This window comes from Numenius arquata, chromosome 17 (assembly GCF_964106895.1).
Source record: "Numenius arquata chromosome 17, bNumArq3.hap1.1, whole genome shotgun sequence".
Taxonomy (NCBI): Eukaryota; Metazoa; Chordata; class Aves; order Charadriiformes; family Scolopacidae; genus Numenius; species Numenius arquata.
This window is the reverse complement of record NC_133592.1, coordinates 2,615,003-2,640,162: the sequence shown is the minus strand read 5'-3', so window position 1 is coordinate 2,640,162 and position 25,160 is coordinate 2,615,003. Positions and strand designations below refer to the sequence as shown.

Sequence of the window (25,160 nt, the reverse complement as noted above, 5' to 3'; positions counted from 1 at the left end):
CAAACTCCCCCCCTCCCCCCCCCCCCCCCGTTGTTTTTCTGCCGTTTAAACGCTTCCGAGGATTTCCCACCAGGGACCGGTGGCGGGCGATGGTGCCGTGGCTGCTCGGCCACGGCTGGGGACAGCCCGGGATGGACCGTGAGAAGCCGCGGGTGGCAGGAGGGACAGTGGCTCCTTGGGAGGGGAAAAAGGGGGGTGGGAAATCCTCCATCCGAGGAGAAAAACCTGCGGGCAGGTGACGTCACGGCGGGGGGAAGGAAGGGGCTCTCCTGCAGCGGAGACGGAGGAGGCAGGATGGGAGCGTGGTGGGACCAGAGGGTTGGCAGCTACCTCCGTCCTGGCGTGTCACCTCCGGGCAGGGTGGCCGTGGCAAGCGACGCAGTCAAACAGCAGCCAGGGAGGCTTCAGGGGAGGCGGCGGAGTAACTTAGAAGCCGGGCAAAACGCGACCCCGAATATCCTTGTCCCCTCGGGGAGGGTGGTGGCCGGACCACGCTCAGGCTCTCAAGGGAGCTCCCACCGCGTCTTGGCTATAAGACGGCGCATCTCTGCGGTGGCACGTTGTGTTGGCACACACCCGTGGCCTCGGCTCCTCCTGAGGCTGCCCCGCTGCGTGCACGTGTCCACGGGCGAGTGCCCCGTTGTGGGGCAGAGCACCCAAAGCCAACCAGCCCCACAGGGAACACTGGGGCAGCCGGTGGAGCCGCCCCGGCAATGGCTGTTGCCCACAGTGGCACTTTGGTGTTGAAATGCGCTGCGTCGCCACAAGTTGTCCTTATTTTCCTGGCATCCGTATCCTTCCCAGCTTCTCTTCATCCATATCCTTCCTAGCGCCTGAAAGCCAACCCACCAGCAGCTCAGGAGGAGCCCAGCTGAGGACACCCTGCTGCCCATCGGTGTGCGCACCGCTGTCCCCTAAGCTTGGCTCTCCTGCCCTGACTCCGTACGTGCCACTGCCAGGTGGGAGCAAGTGGGGAGAGGAGAGCGAAGGAAGGACAACCCCGCTGTCCCCTCAGATGCTCGTCTGCAGGTCGCCATTGAGCAGGGTCCTTTGGGTTTCTGTGGTCTCGTTGAGCCTGGATTTGTCCTGCTTGCTGTCGCTCCGGTCCGCCTCGTCCATGCCGCTGACCTTCACCAGGCAGAGGACGTTCTGAAAGCTCTTCTTGAAGTTGTCGGACAAGAAGGCGTAAAGGATGGGGTTGGCACAGCTGTTGGCGTAACTGAGGACCACCACAAAGTCGAACATGCCCTTGAGGACAGGTGTGGGGACGATCAGGACGGAGACTGAGGAGACGTTAAAGATGTAGAAGGGGAGCCAGCAGAAGATGAAGACGGCGACCACGATGGAGACCATCCTGGTGACTTTCTTCTCAGACTTTTTCCTCTTGGAGGAGCCCACTCTGATGCCTGAGGACTTGACTTTGATGATGATGAACAAGTAGCAAAGGCAGATAATGGTAAGAGGTACCAGAAAGCCCAGGATGAAGGCGTAGATGATGAAGCCCGTGTACCAGGCGCCCGACTCTCCCGGCCAGATGATGGTGCAGCTACTCCTGCCATGATTATGCTGCACCCCAGCATAAATCATGATGGGCATGATCACCAACAGGGAGACGCCCCAAACGGCCACATTGATCATTTTGGCTGTCCTGGGCCGCCTCCACTTGGCAGATTTAATGGGATGGACGACAGCCAGGTACCGGTCAACGCTCATAACGGTCAAGCAGAAGATACTGGTGAACTGGTTGATCCCGTCCACCGTCATGACAATTCTGCAGATGGCTTTGCCAAAGGGCCAGTGCACCAGGGCGACCTGCATGGCCAGGAAGGGCAGACCGAGCATGAAGAGCTCGTCTGCGATGGCCAAGTTGAGGATGTAGATGTTGGTGATGGTCTTCATCTTGGCATAACGGAGGATGACGTATATCACCAGCGTGTTGCCGCACAGCCCTATGATGCAGACCACGAAGTAGATGAAGGTGAGGATGGCGTTGCTGGTCAGGTCGAAGTGCTGGCCTGTGGCGTTCTGCGACGCGTTGGTGGGCGCCTCCACGGAGAAGTTGTCGAAGGGAGAAGCCGGGGAGAACCAGAACGCGGTGGCGTTGGGCAGCTCGTATTCCAGCTCCATGGCTCTGCCGGTCCCTGGGCACTGCTGGTTCAGAGGAGCCAAGATGTCATCTTCCCTTGCTCTGGGGATGAAGGAGAAGATTCTAGAAATCAGGATAAATAGAAATGAAGGGATTCCTGAAGAGGATTTGCCCATCCTGCTGCCAAGCTCTGTGGGTGAGATGCTCCTCGGAGGGGCTTTTCCCAAACCACTTCCCCATCTCCCCTCCAGAGCCTGCGTGGTGCCGAACAGTCTGCCCTGGACATGCCACAGCTCCTCCTGCCTCCGGTGATACCGGACTCCTCATCACTCCCCAAATCCAACCGGTGAGTCCCCGCTGGGTGCGACTGACACTGGGAGCACCGAGAGCAGAGGAAAACCTTTTCCCTTCCCTTCCCTCGCCTTTCGGTGGGGCGGCAGCCCCTTCCCTCCCGGCCACCACCCGAGCCGGGGCGGGCACCCCGAGCACGGAGGCTCCCGCGGGCGATGGGCTCGGCTCGGGGGCGCGGCTCCTCCCGGGATCCATCCCCTCGGGATCCATTCCCCCGGGATCCATCCCTCCCTCCCTCCCTCCCTCTCTCCCTCCTTCCCTCCGCTCCCCGCCGCTCACCTGCTCCCGCCGCCGCGCCCCGGACCGGCGGGGGCAGCGGAGAGGCGCCGGCAGCGCCCGTTGGGTTCCGCGCCGCTCCGTTGGGTTCCGCACCGCTCCGCTCGGCTCCGCGCACCCGCCGTCCCCGGCGCGGCTCCGCCGCCGGACCCAGCGCACCGGCTGCGCCCCGCCCCGCGCGGGGCGGCTCTGCGGGGCCGGGGCGGGGACAGCCCTGCCCGCGCTGCCCACCCTGCCCACCCTGCGCTGCCCACCCTGCCCGCGCTGCCCACCCTGCCCGCGCTGCCCACCCTGCCCACCCTGCTCTGCCCACCCTGCCTACCCTGCTCTGCCCACCCTGCCCGCGCTGCCCACCCTGCCCACCCTGCTCTGCCCACCCTGCCTACCCTGCTCTGCCCACCCTGCCCACCCTGCTCTGCCCACCCTGCCTGCGCTGCCCACCCTGCCTACCCTGCTCTGCCCACCCTGCCCGCGCTGCCCACCCTGCCTACCCTGCCCACCCTGCCTACCCTGCTCTGCCCACCCTGCCCACGCTGCCCACCCTGCCCACCCTGCTCTGCCCACCCTGCCCGCGCTGCCCACCCTGCCTACCCTGCCCACCCTGCCTACCCTGCTCTGCCCACCCTGCCCGCGCTGCCCACCCTGCTCTGCCCACCCTGCCCACCCTGCCTACCCTGCCCGCGCTGCCCACCCTGCTCTGCCCACCCTGCCTGCGCTGCCCACCCTGCCTACCCTGCTCTGCCCACCCTGCCTGCGCTGCCCACCCTGCCTGCCCCACTCCCTGCCTGCTCTGCCCACCCTGCCCGCTGCCCACCCTGCCTGCACTGCCCACCCTGCTCTGCCCACCCTGCCCACCCTGCCTGCTCCCCTCCCTGCCCGCGCTGCCCACCCTGCCTGCGCTGCCCACCCTGCTCTGCCCACCCTGCCTGTTCTGCCCACCCTGCCCACCCTGCCTGCTCCCCTCCCTGCCCGCGCTGCCCACCCTGCTCTGCCCACTCTGCCTGTTCTGCCCACCCTGCCCACCCTACCTGCCCCACTCCCTGCCTGCTCTGCCTGCGCTGCCCACCCTGCCCATAGTGCCCACCCTGCTTTTCCCCCTCCCTGCCAACCCTGCCTGCTCCCTTCCCTGCCCACCCTGCCCACACTGCTCTGCCCACCCTGCCTACCCCCTCCCTGCCTGTGCTGCCGACCCTTCCTGCCCTGCCTGCCCCCTCCCTGCCTGCTTTGCCCGCGCTGCCCACCCTGCCCGTGGTGCCCACCCTGCCCACCCTGCCTGCTCCTCTCCTTGCCTGCTCCCCTACCTGCTCTCCTTTGCCTACCCTTCTTTGTTCACCCTGCCCACCCTCCTCACCCTCCTCTGCCCACGCTGCCCACCCTGCCTGCTCCACTCCCTGCCTTCTCTGCTCACCCTGCCCACCCTCCTCTGCCCACACTGCCTGGTCCCCTCCTTGCCTGCTTTGCCCACCCTGCCTGCTCCCTTTCCTGCCCTCCTCTGCCTACCCTGCTCTGCCCACCCTGCCCACCTTACTCTCCACACTCTCTGCCCTCATCTGTTCATCCTGCCTGCTCCCTTCCCTGCCTGCTCTGCCTGCCCTGCCTGCCCTGCTGTGCCCACTGCCCTGCCAGCACCCACCCAGCCAAGCAGGGCACCTCAGCTGCCTGCAGCTCTGGGTGCTGCCCCTCGAGGTCTGGCCGGCCACGTGGTCTTGGGCTTTGGGCCTGGGAGCAGAGCCTCTCCCGCTCACAGAGGGTGTTGGTGCACAACGAAGCATCCCCAAAAACCAGGGGGGAGTCCCAGGGGAAGTGCTGGAGGGGCTGTGCAGTGGGCAGCGTGGGTGCAGGGACCCTGGTTCCACCCAGAGCGTGGTGGAACCTGCCCGGCTCCATGGGGCTTCCAGCAGAAGAGACCCCCCCAGGGCCACACACCCCTCGGCTCCTTGGCCTTCCTCGCACAACCTTGGCCTTGCTGCCCAGCTCCTGCGGCAGAAGCTGATTCTCCACAGTTTGATTCCAGCGATGGTGCAATGGGCTTGGCTTCTCCTGGTGTCTCCAAGGCCACCAGGGGAAAAGGGACGGGGCAGGGCGATGGCAGCGTGATGGCTCTGACCCTGCTGAAGACCCCTGAGAGGTGTCTGAGATCCCCAAAGTCTCCCGGGAAGCTGGGAGAACCTTGGCCTGCAGGATTTTGCACCTGGCCACCAAAGGCAAGACAAGGCAGGTCCTTGCTGGCCTGGGAGAGGTGGGGAGGTGATGCAGTGATCACCCACAGCTTTGGGGTCCCTGGGGACTTGTGCAATATGGATGGCTACTGCCACAGCCTCTCCCTCTGCAGTTACCCAGTAACGCTGACTGGAGGAGGACGACCAAAAAAAAAAAGAGAGGTTTGGGGGAGATAACCTCTGCTCTGGCTTGTTTGAGATCTTGAAAGCAATTAAATAATGGCTATTCCTTTCCCACCGCCCCCCCCTTCCATCACTTATCGAAGAGACAATAGAAAGCAGGAAATTAAGAGTGACTTGGAACAAAGAGCCCGGAGTGGGGCTGCTGATTGCGGCAAGAGGGGCCTGGAGGTTCTCATTTGCACTTCGCCATCCACTTCCCAAGGTGGATCTGAAGACACCGGGTCCTGGAGCATGAGGGAGAATCGTGGTCAGCCTCATAAACCTTCAGGAGGCTGGAAAAAAAAAGCTTCTCCTGGAATAAATGATGTGGAAACGAACATCCCCGTGAAAGCGTGCGAGGAGGGAGGGTGGGGAAAGAAGACGGTTTGGGTGATGAGGATGGGAGATGGGGGTGCTGCCTGCTGAGCTTGGGGTGCCCCGTTGTCTGTCACCCGCCCCGAGGGCAGCTCCTTGGGATGCTGCTGGGGGCAGGGTGTCCCCGGGGGCCATCGCCGTGCTCTGCCTGCTGGAAAAGCAGGCAGGGGTGCAGGCAGAGCAGAGATGTTCTTTCCCCGACAGCGGGGAGGCGGGGGTGCAGCACACCAGCCTGGCCCAGGAGAAGGTTTTGATGCCTCCTGACCTTTTCACGGGTGGCTTTATCCTCTCTCGCCTGGTTCCTGTCTCAGGGACATCCTGACCGTGCCCTTCCCTCAGAGCCGCAGCGGGAAGGGCAGCGTAAATCCCTGCTGCGCGCGTTTCCAGCGCTGCCTCCTTGAATTTCTCCCCCGAGTCGGTGACGCTGCCACATCCCTCCCTGGGGTCCCTCAGCACGCAGCAAGCTGTGCTCGTGGCAGGTCGGCGTGACGGGGTCCCCCCTCGCCCCGGCACCGAGAGCAGTCCCCAGTCTGGGCTCACAGCATTTTCTCCCAATGCCCAGTGTGGTGTGAGCATCGCTGGGGGCTGGAGCAGGGCGAGCGTGGGGGTCCTGGGGTGTCTCTGGCCGGCTGCTCAGGGCTGCCGGGGACTTTGGCCACCCTCTACCCTGTGCTTTCACCCCCGTGGGCGGCTGCGGGGGCTGGGGAGCTGTGTGAATTCAGCCAGCAATCTCGCTTGGCTAAAATCAGATTGGGTCTTCATTAAAAAAACCCCAAAAACTAACGAAATGATGGGCCAGTGTGTATTAAGGCGCTGACCTGGGCTGATATCCACCCGGTGAGGAGGGCAGCAGCCGCTGGCTGTATCAGGGAGCTGTGTTTGAGCCTTTTGAAGATTTTAACTTTTTTTAATTCTGCTTAGATTTGGGGGTGAATTAAAGGCTCGAGTAGAGCGTGTTCTGTATCTCTGGGTGGTCCCTGGTTCGGAGAGACGTTGTACCCCAGCAGCTGGTTTGGTGCTGGCAGATAAACTCCTCTTTGTCCTTTCGCCTGGGAAGCATCCATCCTGCTGAAAAGCTATTTACTGGCAGGGGCTGGATATAGGAGAACTGCACGGCCTCTTCCCACACGGCTTCGGTGGCCGAAATAACCCCTGGGAGAGGGGCACGGGGGATTACGTGACGACAAAACGGTTTTTTAAAGTCCTCCCAAGTTTCCTGCCATCCATTCCCAGCTGTTTTCCAAGAGTCCCCGTGGAAAACGGTGCTTTCGACCCCTGTCCTGGAATCGAGTGTTGTAAGGAGCTGGGGGGGTTCGGCTGCCAACGGAGGGGTAGGGTGAGCCGGCCTTTCTCCCCGATACATGGAATGGTGTGTGTGTGGGGGGGGCAGTGAGATCTCCGGCATTTTGCAGGAATGAAGGAGGCTCTGTTAGACTGGTGGGGCTCTCTGATGATGGAGGGGGAATGGGGGAACTGGGAGGCAGCTGCCGTTCCCCAGCAGTCAGGAGGGGAATGGTTTGTCCTGCGGGTTGCTCCTTCTGCTCGTGCTGCTGGGGGAGAGATGGGGGGATGTGGGGCTGGTCACCCACTTTTGGGTGCCGAACGGGTGCCATGGGGTCCCTGCCTGTCACAGCCCTGCCCATCGCTGTCCTCAGGAGCAACCCTGCCCACAGCCCTTCTGCTGGTCTCTCCCGTTACCTCTGTCAATGACCGATGGCAAAAATGCCATGGTCATCACTCTGGCCCCTGTTTGTGCTGGGGGACAGGTCCCGGGGGGGTTAACGCTTCATCTCATCTCCTGTTCTCTGGGTGCAGTGTCCCATGAAGTGATGCCACCCAGCCTCGCTGGCCCCGTCACTGTCCCTGCTCCCCCGATGGCAGCCATGCCCCAGCCCGCTCCTCCCCGACAAGCCCCCCTACTGTCCCCATGGCTGTAGGGACAAGGCCAACGCAAGCAGAGGTGACTGTGGTGTTTCCTCTCCCGTGGGTGCTTTGGGTGGCACTGCCCTGTCCCTGTCCCTTCCCATCTCCAGCCCAACAGCAATGAGTGGCTTTGGTGGCTCCGCTGACGCTTGGCTGGAGGCTGCCTGGCTCAATTCCAGGGATGCCTGGGATGGAGGGGTGGAGGGGGGGGTGAGGCTTTGCTTTCTGCTAATTAGCCGGCCAGACAGGCCTGGACCATCTCCCCGCACCCCGGAGGCAGGGCAGAACCGGGCTGGTGGCTGCTGGACGACATGATTTAGTCGGGCAGCGTCTGCAGTGGTGATTGATGGGGAGGGAGAGGCCGAGGCGGGTGGCAGCATCCTCAAACACCCCGCAGCACCCAGACCCCATGAGATGCAGGTTTTGGGGGCTCTCCCGGGGGACCCTCGCATCCTCCGCACACTGCTCCTTCCCCCAACCCTCCCCGCGGCTCCTTCCTCCCGCTCCCACTTCTCCTGTTCTCACCCCGCTGTTATTTGCCTCCGTAATTAGTTTATTGATCTCTGCTGAGGGTAGCGGGGCTGGGCTGCAGGGAAAGCTGCCGCGAACGTTCCCTGGGAATCCTATCGCTCAAACCCTGACGCTAATGAGCCTTTGGCAACCGCCGGCCGAAATCTCTGCTCCTGCCTGTGTCTCTCCCCGCTGTGCTTGGCTTGTCGGAGGGTCGTGAGCATTAAATTGGGACTTAACGGCGCTCGGCATTTGGCAGCTGGGGCTGAATTGCCGGGGTTGGTCACAGCACACGTCGAGCCGCTGGTACCCGTGTCCCCTGGTTCCAAGTAGGGGACCGGTGGGACTCTGCGCTCCCCCAGCCTCGCTCCGCATCCATCCTGCCTCTCACGGGGAGCCTGAAGCCGGCAGAGAAGCATAAAGCTGTCACTTTGTGCCCCGCGACTAATAGGTGCCATTAGCTGGTGGGATGGAGATGGCGTGTCCCTGCCTGCGGTGCTGTGCTGCTCCCGTGCCCTGTCCCCAGGACTTCTCTGGATGTCCTTGTTCCCTTGGCTCGGCAGCCACCTTGGAACGGGGCCAGGCTGGCTCCATCCGCTGCCCCAGCGTGACGCCGATGGATTTGTGTTGGGAAAGAGCCCGGCCACGAGCCCAGCCTGGGCAAAGGGGACACAACAGGGGAGGGACCCCCCTGCCATGCCTGGCGAGGGACACCTCTGGGGCATCTCCAAACCCTCCTCAGCCTGCGGTGTCCCCGAGCTGTGTCCCCCCCACGCCCTCTGCCCGCCACAGCTACCCCAGGCATCGCTACGGAATTTTATTGCAACAAAACGAAGGGGTTTGGGTCCCAGGAGCCGGGACTGCGGCGCTGCCCCTCGGCACCTTCCCGAGAGAGATTGCGCAAGGATTCGTGCCCCTGTTGTCGCTTAAAATGCATTTTAGGGATCACAGGGAACGCAGGGCTGGGACCATCGGTCTCATCCTTCCTGGTGCTGGTACAGGCAGGAGCTGCCGGCCCTCCCTGGCGCTCCTCTGCTGGGGGGGTAATGCCCGTCCCCCCTGCCCTGGAGAAGGTGACGTGGAGGTGACGAGGGGGAAGGAGGGGTGTGAGTTGATTTTGCTGATGCTCCTGCACGGAGCGTCACTGCCATCACCACTGTCCCCATCAACTGCCCACACGTCTCCAGGCAGGGACATCCCTGCCAGCCGCCCCCAGCCCGGTGGCGGCAGCAGCAGCGTGCGGGGCTCCCGTGTCAGCGGTGTCCCCAGGGCCAGCCCCGCCGGCTCACCAGCTGTCCCCAGCCCTGCCAGCCCCTCCATCACGGGGGCAGCGAGGGGACCTCCGCTCACTCTGTCCCCGTGTCCCTCCCAGCTGGCACCTCGCACTGCAGCTGCCACGTTAGGGGAGCTAATGAAGGATGAGGGCAATTAGAGGGGGAGATTGATTAAATCCTAAATCGGGGAGGTTTCAAATGGCCTTGACCTTTCCCAGCTGTGGCAGGGGAGCCTGATCAAAGGCTGTTAAAGGATAAACACTCTAATAAAGAAGGGTTGTGTTGCAAAAGAGCTGGACGCGTCCTTCTGCCACCCCCTGCGCCTTCTGGTGTGACACAAGCAGGTGGCACCGGCAAGTCCCACGGCTGGCCTGGCTCCCTCCGCCCCGTGGCAATAAGCCCCAGCCCTGCCAATGCCACTGTGCTGCCGGGGAGGGGTCGGTGCCGGAGCTGCTTCTGCTCCCAGCCCACCCGGTGCTGCAGGCTTGGCCGCCCTGTGCCCCATGACGATGCTTTGAGGGGACATCAATGGGTGGGAGAGGACAACGGGGGTGCCTGATGCACCCTCCAAAGGCTGTGCCGGGTACGGATGCCAGTAGGGACGGCTGGGGGATGTTTCCAGCAGGCTGCCAGGTGCTGATAATTAAGGTTCAGCCTCTGGTTGTTAATGAGCGTGACCAGTCGCACCGCATGGGCACAACTCATCACACCAGTGGCGGGGCCGCACTCATGAGCTGCTGGGTGGCAGGAAAGAACACTCCAATCCAAAGAGCAGGGGCTGCCTTTAAGCAGCCCAGCGGGAAGCCCAGCCCGGGGGTCCCATTGCCGCGAAGGGCACCGCGTTGCCCGGGGGTGGCGGTGACAATGACAGCTCCCTCCCCGAACCTTGCCGCGCCCGCCCGCGCCGCCCGCCCGCCTCGCTCTCCCTCCGCCTCGCCCGCCCCAAACGCAGAACCGCGGGCGACCCGCCCCCGCCGCGCTCCCATTGGCGGCGGCCGCGGCGGTGGGCGGGGCGACGGCGGCGACACGTGTGCCGGTACCAGGAAGTGGCGGTGGGGCCGCGGCGGGGAGCGCCGGGCGGTGAGCGGGGACCGGGGAGCAGGCCCGGGGTGGGGGACGGGGTTGCCGGGTCCTGGGGGCTCCGAGCCCGGGCGGTGCGGGAGCCCTGAGCCCATCTGTGGCGGCTGTAGGGCCCGGGGTGCTCCGCGGTAGGGGTTTTGGGAGGGGGCCCGGTGCGGTATTGGGGTCCCCCGTTGGGACTTGGGGTGCTGGGGGGGGGGGGGGAGACTACAGGAGGAGGGGGTTCCCCTCCTCCCGGGGCTGCGGGGTGTGTGTATGTGTGTGTGTGTGTGTGTGTGTGTGTGTGTGTGTGAGAGACCCGGGCACCCACCCGGCAGGTTTGGCAGCAGCCCTGGGGCAAGGCCAGGGCCCGGGAGGGGCTTCGGGGCCGGGGGAGGGGGGGGCAAGAAGGCGGTAGTGTATGTGTTTCTGATGTGTTTATGTATAAATATGTGTGCGTTTTGGTTACATGTATAAATGCATGTGTATTTTCATATGTTTACATGTAAACGTGTACATACATGTGTATTTTAATACGTTTATCTGTCTGTTTATGCACATATGTGTATTTTCGTGGCTCCCACTACCCCTCTGCCCAGGACCCCCCTCTCCCTGCCCGGGGCACCCCCTGGGCACAGCCCCCACTCGGGGTTTGGTGCCCCTTCCTGGGACTCTTTCCCCTTTTCTCTTGGTCCCAGGGTGGCCCCAGCCAGGTGCTGCGGGGGCGTTTGCCTTCAGCATGAGTAAAATCGGGTTTTTGGTGCAAAGAAGTGCCACCAAGAAGTGGGACATAGAATAGAATCATAGAATTGTCCAGGTTGGAAGGGACCTTTAAGATCATCGAGTCCAACCATCAACCTAACTCTGATAAAACCCGTCACTAACCCGTGTCTCTAAGCGCTATGTCAACCCCTCTTTTAAATACCTAAACGATGCGTGTGCCTGGGAACTGCCCGGGACCGAGTGTCCTCTTGCTCGGTGGGGGTTTTGGGCACTGTTTCTCCACAAAATCAGCACAGGGTCGTGCCCTGGGTGGGACGTGGTGTGTCCCATCCCTTCTCCATCCCTCCCGCTCCTCGCAGCTCGGATTAAACTGCAGAGTCCCCTTTGGCGAGGAAGGGTTTGGGGTGCCCCCCCTCCCCTCCCCCCCACCTCCATGAACCAGGGAGGGATTTGGGGGTTATTCTCTGTCTCTAAGCACCGGGGGCTTCTCCTGACGCAGCTCGTCTCTCCTAGGCCAGCATGATCCCGGGGCACGGGCCGGTGATCCAGTCGGTGCTGGGGACCTTCCTCACCTGGGGGCTGACGGCGGCGGGCTCGGCGCTGGTGTTCGTGTTTTCCAGCGGGCAGGTGGGTGCTGGCATCGCGTCCCCCGTCCCCAGGAGACGAAGGGGGGGGTCCGGGGCGAGGGCTGCACTGTGCTCAGGGCTGGGTTTGGCCGCTCGGTCCCACGCCTGAGGGACTTGCCGTTGGCCCTGGGAGGTCCTGGGGCAGGAGGAGGATAAATGCAGCTCATTTCTCTCCCCTGTGTCAACACAGCCAGAGGAGAAGGAAATCAAATTCCTGAGCCTGTTGGTATGTGCTGTAGCACAGCTCCCAGCGCTCCGGAGCTGGGGCAGAGCTGCAGGCAGGGCTCTGCCTTTGGAACGGCAGGTTCCCCTCCTGTAACCTTGGTCTCTCTGGTGCAGGGATCGGGTCGGCCCGTGCTCAGAACGAGCCGAGTGCTGATGGTTAAGTCACCTTGTATTCCAAAAAATTAGACGTCCCCCTTTGCCGTTGCGTTCAAAAGTGCCCGGATGAATTTATTATTTATGCCTCTCTCTTGTGATGATTTATTCAGGAGTTTGTTGCGAAGTGAGATTCCCTGCTCAGTGGCAACGTTGGTTCCCTTCCTCCTGGGGGAGGGCCACGTGCTAAAGAAGAAAAACTGCACTGGGAGTGAAGTGGGCAGGATGGTGCTGGGTTACTGGGAGAGTAATGGCTTTGTTTATAGCAGCCTGTTGTTAGAGGAATCAAAACCTTCGGGGTGGGGGGGGTGGGGAAAATGCAGGGCAGGGGGGAGAGTCTCCGGTTTACTTTCCGCATCCTCGGAGCGGTTTGGTGGGGGCACTGGATGGGCCGAGCCCACTCCGGGCAGCGTGGGTGTGTGGAGGGAGCCAGGATGGGCTCATGGTGATGGTGGGGGGGCCATCACCCCGGGAGGGTGGGCCCGAGGAGCGCGGCTCTTGCCCCGAAGCCCAGAAATCCCTTTGGGTTGCAGAGATGGGGAGGAGACAGTTATCTTTCTTCTGCTTTCCTGCCTCCGTGGAGTTTGTGGTGTGGCTTCACTCCGCTGCTTCTGCTGGGAGTCAATGGTGTGTTTTGTTTCTTTTTTTGTTGTTTTTTTGTTTTTCTTTTTTCCAGAGGCGGATCCTAGATGGGAGCTTGGGCTTTGCCGCGGGGGTAAGTACAGCATCTTCCCACTTGCTCCTCATCTCTCTGTGCCCTGCCCACGCCTCCGAAGCCCCACCACGCATCGCTTGGTTGCCCACTTGCATTAGTGCTTCTTGGATAATTTCCTGGGGGGCAGGTGGGGCAGGGGAGAGCTCGGTGGGAGCTGGTTACCTCTTGTCACCTCTCGGTGCCTCTTCAGTGAGGGTGGAGGTGGCACGAAGCGGGTCACGAGGACTTTGAGCTGCCCGTGCTCTCATTTCCATAGTGTGATGAAGAGCCTGTGTCCTGGAGGCTGGTTTGTGTCACTTGCTTTGTGCTGTCTCGGTCTCCTGCAGAACGTGGGTGCTTCAAACCCTTGGGAGAAGGGGGAATAAAGACACTGCAGCTCTACATCAGGGACGCACGCTAGTGTGGGGCTTAGGGCATCCTTCTTGAAGGAAGATACGAAACTGTGGCTTGAAATCATGGTGGGGCTTGTGAATGTAAACCTTCTCCCGCTGCCCAGCTGCTGGGGTGATGGGGGGCAGGTGGAGGCTCATTTAAACTTGTTAAATCACATTTGTTTTCCTTCAGGTGCTGGGATGTGCCTGAGAAGCCCCGGGGGTGTGCTCTGGGTGGAAGGTGCATCTTCCCTGGGGTGTGCGGTGGGTGCGCAGGGCTCTGCCAGGTCCCGTGTCCTGGTGGGTGATGTGAGATGCCACAGAGCTCGGTTTGCTCCCTAGGAAGCATTCCTGGGATGTGCCTGTGACCTGCTGCTGATGGGAATAATCCAGCTCCTCTGGGGTAGTGGATTCTCGGGCCGTCATTTATAAATGAATCACTCGCCTTAGGAATTGCCCGTTCTGGAACTTTCCTCGGTGGTTTGATTTTAGAGCAGTTTTTTCCCTGGAAAACACCCCCTCGTCCCTGCAAAGCCAAGTGGGAGCCGCTTCCATGGTGTCGGGGAGATGCTGGTGGGGGCAGTGTGGGCTGGGCTGTCCCCTCGCCGTGCCACCGCTGTCTCCTAGAGCAGCCACCACGACCAGCCGAGGAGGTACCGGGGCACGGCGGGGTGTTTGCTGGCTCGGGTGGTGGCCCGCCACAGTGTCACCCTGCCGTGGCCACGGTGTCACCCTGCCAGCAGCACTGAGTCACCCCTGCGTGGCAGAGGTGTGGCTCGGCCGGGGAAGCAGAAGTCCTGCAAACATCTGCTTTTCCTTCCAGCTTCTCTCTGTTCTCTGCGCTCGGAGCAGGAAAGGGGGATTTTTTCTGGGGCTGCTGCGGTGTCTGCAGGGGAACGTCACCGAGGAAAAGCCGTGGTGGCAGGTCCCGCTGGCAGAAGGTGCTGCCACATAAGCCACCCACGAGCTGCAGTTCGTGAGGGTTTCTAGGTCGCGTTTCTGGAGCTGCCGAAGCTGGTGGTGGTTGGGGTGAGCTCTTTGTGTCCCCAAGGGTCCCCGCAGCCCTGCCCTGGTGCTGTGTGGCCAGGGCCAGCTCTTTTGGAGGAAGGTGCCAGAGATCCATGGGTGATTGTGCCACCGAGGGCTGCTGGGCTCCATGGGAGCAGGTCCCTGCTCGATGGCCGAGACTTTTGGTGGCAAAAGCACCAGAGGTTGCATCTTTCATCTTCCTTTTTTCTTGATTTGCTCTGGATGTGCCCATAGCTCTTTGCCTCGTGTCTCACAAGGGGCTGGCGTATCCCCCTCCGAGGGCTGGAGACAGGGAAAGTGCTGGAGGTGTGTGTGCTTGGTGGCTTTAAGAAGAGTCCACGGAGAAGCTGGAGGAGAAACCGCCTCCTGACCCAGCCCTTCGGCAGGAGGCACCGTGGCCAACTTGTGCGTCCCTGCGTGTGGGTGGAAGTGGGATGCTGGAGGTGGGACGGGATGCTGGATTTCAGAGGGCTGCAAGGGGGGAGCAATGGAGAAGGAACCCAGATGGGCTGGGAAATCCTCCTGGCTGGGAGGAGGGGCCGTTCCTGCCTCATCCTTTGTGCTGCAAACCCGGTGCCGGGGGAAGCTCAAGCTCCCTGGGTTTTACCGGGCTGGCTTTGGTTGGGGGGGGAAGAGGCAGGAGGTGGAGCAGCCGGTTTTGAAACCTATTTGTACTGTTCCCTCTCTCTCTTCCTCCCCGTAAGAAGTGTTTCTTCAGACAGCGCCGTTGCTCTCATCACGAGCTGCTTCTCTCGCTCTGAGGGATTTCTGGTGAAAACACCACGGCTTTGATGTCGATCTCTCGCAGATACAAGCGGCTGTTCCTCTGAGCGCTGGGGCAGAGGGAGGCAGAACTTAACTTCCCCTTTATCTCTGCTCTGAAATCTGGCCTGTCGGGTTTAATTAAACTTTTCTCGTGCTCCGTCAGAGCCAGCAAGGTCCAAGTTCCTCTGCTTTCAGAGGCAGGTGTTGCTTCTAACCTCGCTGGCTTGGTGCTTAGCTCAGGATCCCTGGTGGCCCTCTGGGTTCCAGGGAGTGTAAATGGAGCTCTCCGAGACCAGGTTCCCTGGTGAAACTGGGTATAACGGATGGTTCTCTCTCCTGTTGGGAGTGATTTGCCTGCTCGTCTTTGGGGAGCACGCAAAGCAGAATAAAAGGAGAATTAACTAAAAACTTCTCCGCCACTGCTGAGCCAGGAGGAGGAGGTGGGACAGGGGTGTCCGGGTGACCTCGAGGAGGACGGTCTGGGCTGCAGAGGGTTAGGTTGGGATCCAGAAAGCTGTGGCTCCATCTGATCTGGGGGGACTGGTGTGAGCCTGGGCACATGGTGAAATGGGGGAGCCACCTGCGGGTGCTGGGACCGTCCCTGCTGCAAAGCAAAAGCCCCTTTTGTCACGTCTGATGGCACAAGTGTCATCCTCAGGCGGAGGGGACCCGTGTGGGTGGTCACTGTGGCGTGATGGAGCTCGGCTTCTTCCAGCCCGGTACCTCCTCTCGGGTGTCTGAGCTTCTCTCTGCCTCAGTTCCCTTTCTGGAAATCGCGGATAATGGAGGGTTTTGTGTGCGGAAGCCTCGGAGGTGATGTGTTTCCATGGAGACAAGGCTTCGCTTGCTTGGGCATCTGATGTGGAATTCTGGCTTTTCTCTTAAATTTTGATATTCTTAAATAAGACAGTTTTCTTAGATGTGCTCCGTTATCTCGGTGTTATCCTGGAGGTGCTGTGCTCTCAGACATCAGAAACACCCCCAGCCCTCCTTCCCTGCAGCCTCGCGTGGCCATTCCTCTTACTGGGTCGCAGTTTGAGGAGTTCTTCTGTCCCAGGTGAAGCAGCAAACTGTCAAGATGTGCTCTTTAAACTCCACTGGGCACATCTGGTATCGAATATTCCCTTTCAGGGCCACTTAAAAATCATCAGTGATTTAGGTGGCTCTGCTGAGCCACGTTCTCATTGTCAGAGCCTTCATGAGGTCACGCTAAAAAGTTTGGCTGGGAAGGTGTCCTGCCAGTCTCTCACCCTCTGCTTTTCTTTCCCCGGGGATCTCCTGTGTGGGCTGAGCTGGGGCGATGCTGGCTCCATGGCCCGGGTGGGGAGGAGTGTTGACCCCCCAGCATTTGGAGGGGGACACCCCCATCGAGTCCTTGCCTGGCAGGAGATGCTGGTGCCAGCGATGGGGACCCGTCGAGCCCTGGGAGCGGTGCTGGGGCACAGTGTGGTTATAAATCCCGCTGCCTGGCACGTTTTGAGGGGTTCCCATCAGCATGAGGACACGGACCTGGGTTCAGTTGTGTTCCGTGGCACGAGGCAGTCGGGTTTCAAGCCTGGGTTTTGTCTCCAGTTCCATCCCAGGGAAGGGTTTGGGCTCCCCACAGCCCGGGGATGCTTTAGATACGCATCTGCCTTCTGCCTGCTTCCTCCTCCCCCATCGACCGCAGCTTGTTTTCCCAAGAGCTGGTGCATTTACCGTGTCGATGCATCTTGGCTCTGGAGCACCGAGTCTCTCTCTTTTTGCGGAAAATGTCCAAATCCCGTTTGGCAGGAGGCGCGTGTCCCAGTGCCAGCGAGCTGGCACGCTGCGGGTCCTTCTCCCCGTCGTGGCTGGGGCGAGGGAAAGGCTTTGTGTAGAAAATCGTACCCTCTGCCGAAGTGGCTTCGTGTTTTATTGATCTGAGGAGAGCCAAGGCGCTTTCTCTTTTATTCCTGCCTTTGATGCCAGCTTGCTCGGTGACATCGGTGGGGTTTGAGTTCCTGTCCCTGGCTGGACAAGGACAAAGATTTGTAATTGAGTGTGTGAGTGATATTTTTATATATATATATTTTTTTTTTAATATATTTTTTTTTTTTGTGACTTAATTCAGTTCACTGGCAGAAATCCTCACCCTTTTGTTAGTTCTCAAGCATCATCAGATAAGGGATGCTGCTGAACCAGATGGGGAAGCGCCCTGAGCGGGCAGGAGCTGGTGGGCAGGAGGTAGCACCCTTGGGTGGGACCTTGGCAAGCCCATGTCCCCATATCTGAGCTTAGGGGGGACACTGTCACTTCTGCTGGCTGCTGCAGGGCAATCCAGCTCCCCCACCAAGTGGGGTCCAGGTGTTTCTCTGCATAAAAGGGTGTGGGAATAAATGGCTTTCCCTTCCCGAGCAAGTGAAGGTGGTGGGTGCAGCCCCACGGTTTGCTCCCGGGGAGGCTGGGGTGGGTTAGGGCTCTGTCATCTCCTGCCCCCGGAGCCTGGTGGGAGCTCCGCTGCCTTCGGTGGTGACGGGATCTGGAGGCTGAGCGGTGTCAGGCCTCTGTTTTCCGTGGGGAAATGATATCTTAACATAAGATGACAATATAATTCTGCAAAGCCTTTCCCCGTTGCTTGTGTTTCCACGTTGGGGTGTGTGGTTGTTTTTTAAAGGAGGTGGCATTTGAAATATGAAGTTTGACAGCCGTGGTGCAGCCTGACATGACAGCCTGCTTTCTTCTTACTCATCGCGAGCTGAGGTTTACACAATCCCTCCGGGACTGGTGTCTACGGCAATAGGCATCTCATTCCTTCGTTAGAAGTGATTTAAAATGTTAATAGTTCGTTACGCACCCCTCTGCCGCGGGCGAACCCTCGTGCCGTGAGACCAAGCTGGGCAGCAGCTCTTCTGAGCATCCTGCAAAGGGGACTTTGTGGGGTGCTCGGGGAAGTTGCTGGAGGGAGAGTTGGGGTTGCTTTTCTCTCAGCATCCCTCCCGCTGCCATCTCCGGGCTTGCTTTGCTCCTTCCTGCTGGATCCTGATCCCTTTTTCCATTGCAAGCTCCCCTTTGATGTGTGTCCTTGCTCGCTGGGAGCATCACTTTGTCCGTGGTGAGGACCCTGTCACCCCATGGTAGGGCAGTGGGTGCCACCACCTCCCTGCCTTTGGTACAGGGTGGTTCCCAAAGCCTAACACAGATCTCCACTGTGATTTTATTTATTTATTTTTTAAGCCCATCCGTGCTTGTCTCGCTGACTCTATTCCTCCCGGTGTGTGATGGGACCAGTCCCCAGAGCTGGTCACAGCTGAGCTCCCAGAGCTGACCGGCTGCAGGGAGAGAAGCCAGGGCCAAGGCTGCTGGTGTTGTGCTGGGCTGATGACTTTTTAATTAACCCAGCCCAGTACATCGTGCAGTAGAGGAGAGGAAGAGATAAGGTGATAAAAATGCAGGGTAATATTATGTTCTTTAGTATAAGCTTGTGAAACGGGTGCCTCGCTTGGCTTTCTGTTCCCTACATGGGGGAACACCCTGAGCAACCGGCTCTGCAGCCTGCCCTGCTCCCAGCTGGGCTGCAGAACCCCCCCCCCCAAGGCCCAAATTCTGTTTTTTCTATAGTCTTTTGGGTAGTTGTTTCTTCTCCCTCCCTGCTAAGAAACAAGCAAGGGGGGGGGAAAAAAAAAAAAAAGACACTCTGCTGCCTGAAAGGTTTATTTTCTGGGTGCAGACTGTGGTGGTGGAACACCCCAGTTGGACTCTGGCAGCGCTGGTCTTTGCTGGGAGCCGGCGCGTTGCTGTTTGGGATGGGAACTTGTTCTCCTCCCAGTCTGGGGGCTCTGGCTCAGTTGTGGGGCAGGGGCAGCCCGAGTGTGGGTCCCTGCGGAGGCAGCGGGGTCACAAAGCCCTCCTGCTGTGGTTGCCGTGGTGTGGGCTAGCGAGGCAGGGAGCTCGGCATCTAAACCGCGGCCGGCTGGAATCGGCATCGCAGCCCCGTGGCGTGCCCTCAGCTGGCTTGGAGATGGCTCTTCGCCTCCAGGCCTTATCCAATATTTATTCTTTTCCTGCCTGAGATCAGGGCTGTGTTTCCTTCCTCTCCTGCCCGCTCCGTGAAGCCCAGAGCTGGGTGCGGGATGGATGGGGCTCATCCCGGCTTCGGCTGGGATGCAGGGGAGGAGCGCGGGGGCCGGGGAGGGCTCGGACCCGCTCCTGTTGTTGCAAAACCCCTGAGGAGAAGGTGTTTTTCCTGTTCCCACCCTGCTGCTGTGCTAACCCCACAGAAAATCACCCGAACGAGCTTGTGCGGTTCGTTTGCTGCTTTAGGCTTTTGAGCCAAGAAAAATGCTCGTGGCGCAAATGGGGAAAACCCTGATTTCTCCATCCTTCAGTGATTTGTTCCGTTGGGAAGCTGGTGTTTAATGGCTCTGCTGGGTTTTAGCGGCCACGCAGCTTGTGGGACCAGGCACGGGGTTTTCCTTGCCCGGAGGGTGGGCTAGTGCTGCTGTGCTGTGGCCGGTGTCCGATCCTCGTGGCATCGGTGCCTCCGTGGTTCTCACCGCTCCCCTTCTCTCTCCCAGGTCATGCTGGCCGCTTCCTACTGGTCCCTGCTGGCCCCGGCTATCGACATGGCCGAGGAATCTGGCAACTTCGGAGCTTTCGCCTTCTTCCCGGTGGCCGTGGGCTTCGTCCTGGGAGCAGCTTTCGTGTATTTGGCCGACCTCCTCATCCCGGCGCTGGTGAGTGGGTGTTACCGGGCTGGGGGCTTCTGCTCTCCCCTCCAGAAGCCAGACACAAATCTGTTCCTATCACAAATGTAACGAATCCGTGTTTTCCCCGAGCCCCCGGGCGGCTCTGCCAGTGCTGACTGCAGCTTCAGGCTCTCTGCGCTCTGTTTTTTCTTCCTTTTTCCTTTGTGCTTCTGCTTTTGTTCTTTTCACTGGCAACACTTTGCGAGCAGATCAGGTGTGACCTTCTGTTTCAGCCCAGAGGTTTAATTTGCAGAGCTGCCAACCCTCGGAGCATTTCAAAATTGAATGAACCATCCTACCGTCTAAGAGTATTAGTAAAAAAATAAATAAATTGGAAGCTGTTGGATTTTTTATTTATTTTTTTTTTTACGGCTGAAAACACAAGAATGGCTTAGGAAAGATATTCTCAAAAAAATTCCAAAGAGCTTCTTAAATTTTTTAGTTACTTTAATGGAAGTGGGGATTATCTGTGGTTAGGAGTGTGGGGTTTTCCATTTGAAGAGCGGTACACCTGGTAACCCCGGTGTCCGGGGTGGGGGCCCTCAGCGTCAGCCTTCCCCCCCGCTGAGCTTTCGGAGCCTCCCGTACCAGGAATGTCCCCAGTTAGGAAGAAAACGGCTTGATATTACGGTGTGTAAATGCATCCATTCGCTTCCAGTGCGAGTGGACGCATTAGAGTAAAGAACAAATAAATGAAAGGACAGCGGCGTCAGAGGGCTGAAAGCCTGACACCCCCCCCCCCATACCCCCCCTCCGTGTGCTCTCCCTGCTCGTTCCCTGACTCTTCTTGGGGCTCCCCAACCCTTTGTGGGGGGCCAGGGGCAGCCGGAGCCCTTGGAAGCTGTTTGCCATCAAACTTTGATTTTCTTTTTCCTTCCCCTCTCAGTAACCCGGCGTCTCCTGCCCGCGTTGGCTGCGGGGGGGGGGGGTCACCCTGGTTAAAGGTGCCGGCTGGGGGCGGGCTGTGTTTGACCAGCTGCCCGAGGTTGGTGCTTCCCCGCAGGGTGAATAAACAGTTGCACCACGAAAACCGCTTCTTTCCGACGGCCGGCGTCGGTCTCCGCTGCCTTTTGACATGGGCAAGAGAGGGAAGAGCGTCGGGGAAACGGAATTCTGGCGTTGCAAAGGGCGGGATGGAGGGGTGACAGGGGGGGCCAGCGGGCACGGTGACGAGGGGGATGCGCTGCTCCCCCCCGAGACCAATATCTATGAAAAATACACCCTTATATCTTGCTTTAAATCCAGTCCAAGTACCGAGGGGAGAGGAGCCGTTGCCTCCCCTGGCTCGACAGGGCTGTTTGCCCCGTGCCACCACGCTCGCGTCCCACGGGACCGGTGGTAGCTGGTGCGTGTGTTAACGCTGAGCTCGGAGAGGGTTTGCAGCCCGTGGCTGATGCTGCTGCCGGTGTGTGTTTTACTTCCCACAAAAGCGTGTGTCCTCGTGCTGGAGGGGTCTCCTCCAGCTGGATAACAGGCAGGACCCACCTTGGGCAAGTGTAAGATGCTCCTTGTTCCCTCCCCAGGTGACTCGGGCAGGGTCAGGAGGGTGATGGTGGATGGGGGGCTCCTGTACTCCCTGCCCAGAGGCAGCAGTGACGGCCTCTGGGCTGGTCACAGACCCTGCAGCGGGCAGGCGGTGGGATTTTTGGGATGCTTTAGGAAGAGGATGGGGCAGCCAGGGGTTAGGAGTGATGCAGTGGAAGGAGCACGGGTAGAGGTTGAAGCTGAATGCGTTGAAATGAAAAATCAGCAAGTGCCTGCTGGGTCCTGAGCCCTCCTCGGGGCTGTGCTGGCCACGGAGTCTGGCTCAAGACGCATCTCCCTTTTTCTTGGAGCCCAGACGTCTCTCTCGGGAGCCAGCGCTGCTCAGACAAGGGTTAAACCATTGCACTTCACTTCTGAAAGTCTTGCTTCTTCCTAAATCCATTAGAATCTCAGGGCTGGGGATTGTTTTTTTGTTTTTTTTTTTTCCTTTTTTTTTTAGCCCCCCACTTAAGTCTGGCGGGGAAGGGATGCTGGCGAGACCGAGGGCGCGCTGTCCCCGGACCAGGGATCTGTTTTTAGCTCTGCTCTTTGCACAGAGAGCTGGCGCTCCGCCTGGCGCTCCTCCAGGATCGGTTTGCTGGATAGCAACAGGTAGTAAAAGCTTTTAAGCTTTTAAAGGGAGTCCTTATCGCCCCAGCCCCTGCTCCCTGGGGAGGCAGCGAGGCTTCGCTCCGGCTGCAGCTCCCCCCTGGGAGCTCAGGTGGCTCCGGTGCTGCCCCGGTGTTTGCTCGAGGGTGGGAGGGTTAAAACCTCCAAGACAAACCAGTTAATGATGCTGAACAGCCGTAGTCACTAAATTCCTTACAAAAGACACATCTAATCTATTACATTTTTATCTTTGGCCGTTTCCCCGCCCCCCCCCCGTGTTGAAGCCTTTAAGGTGTTTGTTCATCCTTGAGCTGAGTTCACGGAGGAGATGCTGGTCCGGCTGGTGGAGGATGGCAAACCATTCGGGAGCATTTGGGGAGCGAAAGCACCACAGAAACCTCCAGAATTTTTAAAGAAAGGGTCTCTCCCTAGTTTTGGCAGCCGTCTCCTCGCACATCGTGTTCAGCCAAAGTGTGTCTGTACCTGGGGTCGGTGCCTGGGGAGGCGGCGGCGGAGACGTTTCTGCAGCAGGATGTTCTGTAGTTTCTGGAATATCTTAAACCACCAACAAAGAGCCCCATCTCTTCCCTCCCTGGTCCCAATGATGCTGAAATAAGTTTCTCTCCTCCTTCGGCTCTTAATTTAACCTCATGGCTACTTTTTAAATAAGAACTTGGCTTTCAGCTGGTATTTGAGGAGGTTTCTGGGTGCAGAGGGGCAGGTGATGGGGGTGTATGAGATGCTGTTGCCTTTACTAAAAAACGTTGAGGTTATTCAGTGCCAAGACCTGAAGCCTTTAAGGGAGAGTTTACTTAAAAATACTGCTCAGCACAGTAGGTCCCTGATCGCCGAGCAGCTATTTTTGGGTCTACTGTAACGCGTAAGAATGCTGGAATTAAGTATTATTATTCTCATCCTTCATATGTGTCTTGCAGCTCTGCTGACTTGGCTGGGGTTTGTTCAGAGCGTGATGTTTTATTGGGTTTCTCTGATGGGTTTTCTTGCTTCGGCCTCTCTCTTCCCGGAGGAATCCCACAAGAGTCCAGGGGATGCATCCAGCCCTGGCTCCGGTTTTCAGACAGTCTCTGCCTGCTTTTGCTCCTGAATTTTCATGTGTGTGTGTGATGATGAGGGGCCTGGAGCACCTCCCTTATGAGGAAAGGCTGAGGGACTTGGGTCTGTTTAGTCTGGAGAAGAGAAGGCTGAGGGGGGATCTGATCAACGCCTATAAATACTTCAAGGGGGGGTGTCAGGAGGATGGGGCCAGGCTTTTTTCAGTGGTGCCCAGTGACAGGACAAGAGGGAACGGGCACAAACTTGACCATAAGAAGTTCCATCTAAACATGAGGAGGAACTTCTTTCCTGTGAGGGTGGCAGAGCCCTGGAACAGGCTGCCCAGAGAGGTGGTGGAGTCTCCATCTCTGGAGACATTCCAAACCCACCTGGACACGTTCCTGTGCAACCTGCTCTGGGTGACCCTGCTCTGGCAGGGGGTTGGAGGAGATGATTTCCAGAGGTCCCTTCCAACCCCATATCATTCTGTGATTCTGTGTTGTCTTTGTCTTTGAGCTGGTGGGTCCCCAGGGCCTCTCCCAGTGATGCTGCAGGCTGGGGGAGGCCCACGCGGGTGGGATTTGGGTGGGAAGCTGCAGCCCCACTTAACACTGTGGCTTCCAGGAGCTCCCTCGCTCCTGCCTTTTTCCAGATCGCTGCCCCGAAATGCTCCTCTGAGAGAACGGGAACTCGCAGATGGGATACTGGTGGGACTGGGAAGGTGGCCTGGGCAGGGAAGGGGAGAAATTGGGAGATGCCCACCAGCCTGGTGGTACCTGCTGCCCACCTCCATGCGCGCTTCTGTTAACCACGTTGTTCTTTCCTGTGTGACGTCCTCTGGGCTCTGCCATCATCACGCTTAATAGGATAATGAGGCTTAATCAGCTTCATCTCCTCTACCTCCAGGCTTCGTTTTCCTCCAACATCTGTCTGAAAACAACTCTATCGCTCCCACCGCGCCGGGTGCGGGGCTGAGCTCGCTGCGGGACCCCCATGGGTGCTGCGGCTTCTGGGTGCCCCGGGGTCCCCCCTGGGAAAAGCGATGAGCCTGGGGGAGGGAGAGGAGGGCAGATGTCGCAGGAGAACCAGGAGTTAATCTATAACCCGGGGAGAGAGCTGATGGGCCATTACTGGGTTATAACCAGGAGCCTGCCAATACTTCTGGTGTAAGAGACGATGGGGATGGGGAGCCAGGGCTGTAATTCTGTCCTGGAAATACCATCTCTATTGGATTTTTTTAATTTTTATTTTTTTTTCTTTTGTTCTTGTCAGCTAGATACAGGGTTTGTTGGTTGCTTTTTTTTTTTAATTTTTTTTTTTTTTTATTTTTGCAGAGCACAGAGTAAATCAATAAAGCTGCATGTGGCGGGTGGATCAGTCCTTGGATTTAAAACAAATAGTAACCAAAGAGCCTTTTGAAAGCCTTTCCCCTGGGTCGGTGGGCGCTCTGCGGGTGCCAGCCCCTCGTGCTGCGGGAAGGACCCCCGTGGCCGAAACCCCTGCCTGGGCTCCGGGTCTTGCGTTTTAATATTAATTTTGAATTGTTTTGGGCTGTGGTTTGTAGCTACATCCTGATTTTTCATGAGCAGGCTGAGGGTCTTCACGTGGATGCCGGTGGAGCGGGTGTGGGATGTTCGTAGCAGGAGGCTGGATCCCGTTAACCCCCCAGACATCAGTGCCTCGTGCTCCTGCCCCCTTTGGCTCTTTTTGCAAACCGAGGCTTGCGAGTTTTTTTGGAACCTACTCTGGGAGTGGGCATTCCGCGGAATGAATTTGAGGCTATTTTTGGCGGGCGCCCTCGGGAAGGGTTTGGGAACTGGATAAACAGAGCTCTCCGAGGGATGCTCCCCCGTTTGCTGACGACGGTGTCTGTCGTGTGGCTCGGGATGTGCCTCCAGGGTTGTATATTTTGCTTTCTCAGCCTGTGCCAGTCACGTACTGGGGGAAAGCTGAGAAGCGTGAGGTGGGGGGGGGGGGGGGGGCGAAGCGGGAGGAGGGACCATCGCCCCCTCTCCAGGCACAACGCACCTTATTTCAATTTACAGTTTATTTTTCAGGGCTGAATCACAGCTGGATGAGACCACGGGAAGCATCTTTTTTTTTTTTTTGGTGGGGGGGTGTCACTAGGTAGGGATTCCCAGCACATCCCTGGTGTAGTGGGGGTAACGAGGCAATCGTTAGTGCCGGGGGGGGGGCGGTTGGAGGAGGCTGTGGATCTTCCCAGTTTGGTGCCGGCAGCGTGCGTGCTTCCACCCAGCAAAGATGGGAAGCTTCTAATACCCTTCTGATTTGCTTGGAGCCGGATTTGACGGGTTAATTATTTCACGAGGTGGTAAAAACGTGCTGGGTCTTGTCGCTGGTGTTAATTTATAATCGGAATAAAGGTTTCTCGTATGCAATTTGCCAATTCCTCCGAGACGTGCCCA

At 59.1% G+C, this 25,160-nt stretch overlaps 2 protein-coding genes across 2 annotated transcripts in view; one reads left to right on the top strand and one right to left on the bottom strand.

Annotated features, from left to right (window-relative positions):
- Nucleotides 1-1,011: 1,011 nt before the first annotated feature.
- On the bottom strand, nt 1,012-2,127 carry SSTR2 (somatostatin receptor 2). Its single transcript, XM_074160205.1, has one exon. It carries the CDS (start codon nt 2,125-2,127, stop codon nt 1,012-1,014), a length of 1,116 nt encoding a protein of 371 aa, XP_074016306.1.
- Nucleotides 2,128-11,477: 9,350 nt separating this feature from the next.
- Nucleotides 11,478-25,160, top strand: part of SLC39A11 (solute carrier family 39 member 11) — a 95,224-nt gene continuing 81,541 nt past the window's right edge. Inside the window, exons 1-3 of the mRNA XM_074159941.1 lie at nt 11,478-11,585; nt 12,639-12,677; nt 19,378-19,536. Coding sequence (XP_074016042.1) covers nt 11,478-11,585; nt 12,639-12,677; nt 19,378-19,536 — 306 coding nt within the window. The remainder of the gene's footprint in view (nt 11,586-12,638; nt 12,678-19,377; nt 19,537-25,160) is intronic.

Excerpts from the sequence above, each read along its gene's own strand:
- SSTR2 (XM_074160205.1), bottom strand. The coding sequence starts at position 2,127 with ATGGAGCTGGAATACGAGCTGCCCAACGCCACCGCGTTCTGGTTCTCC.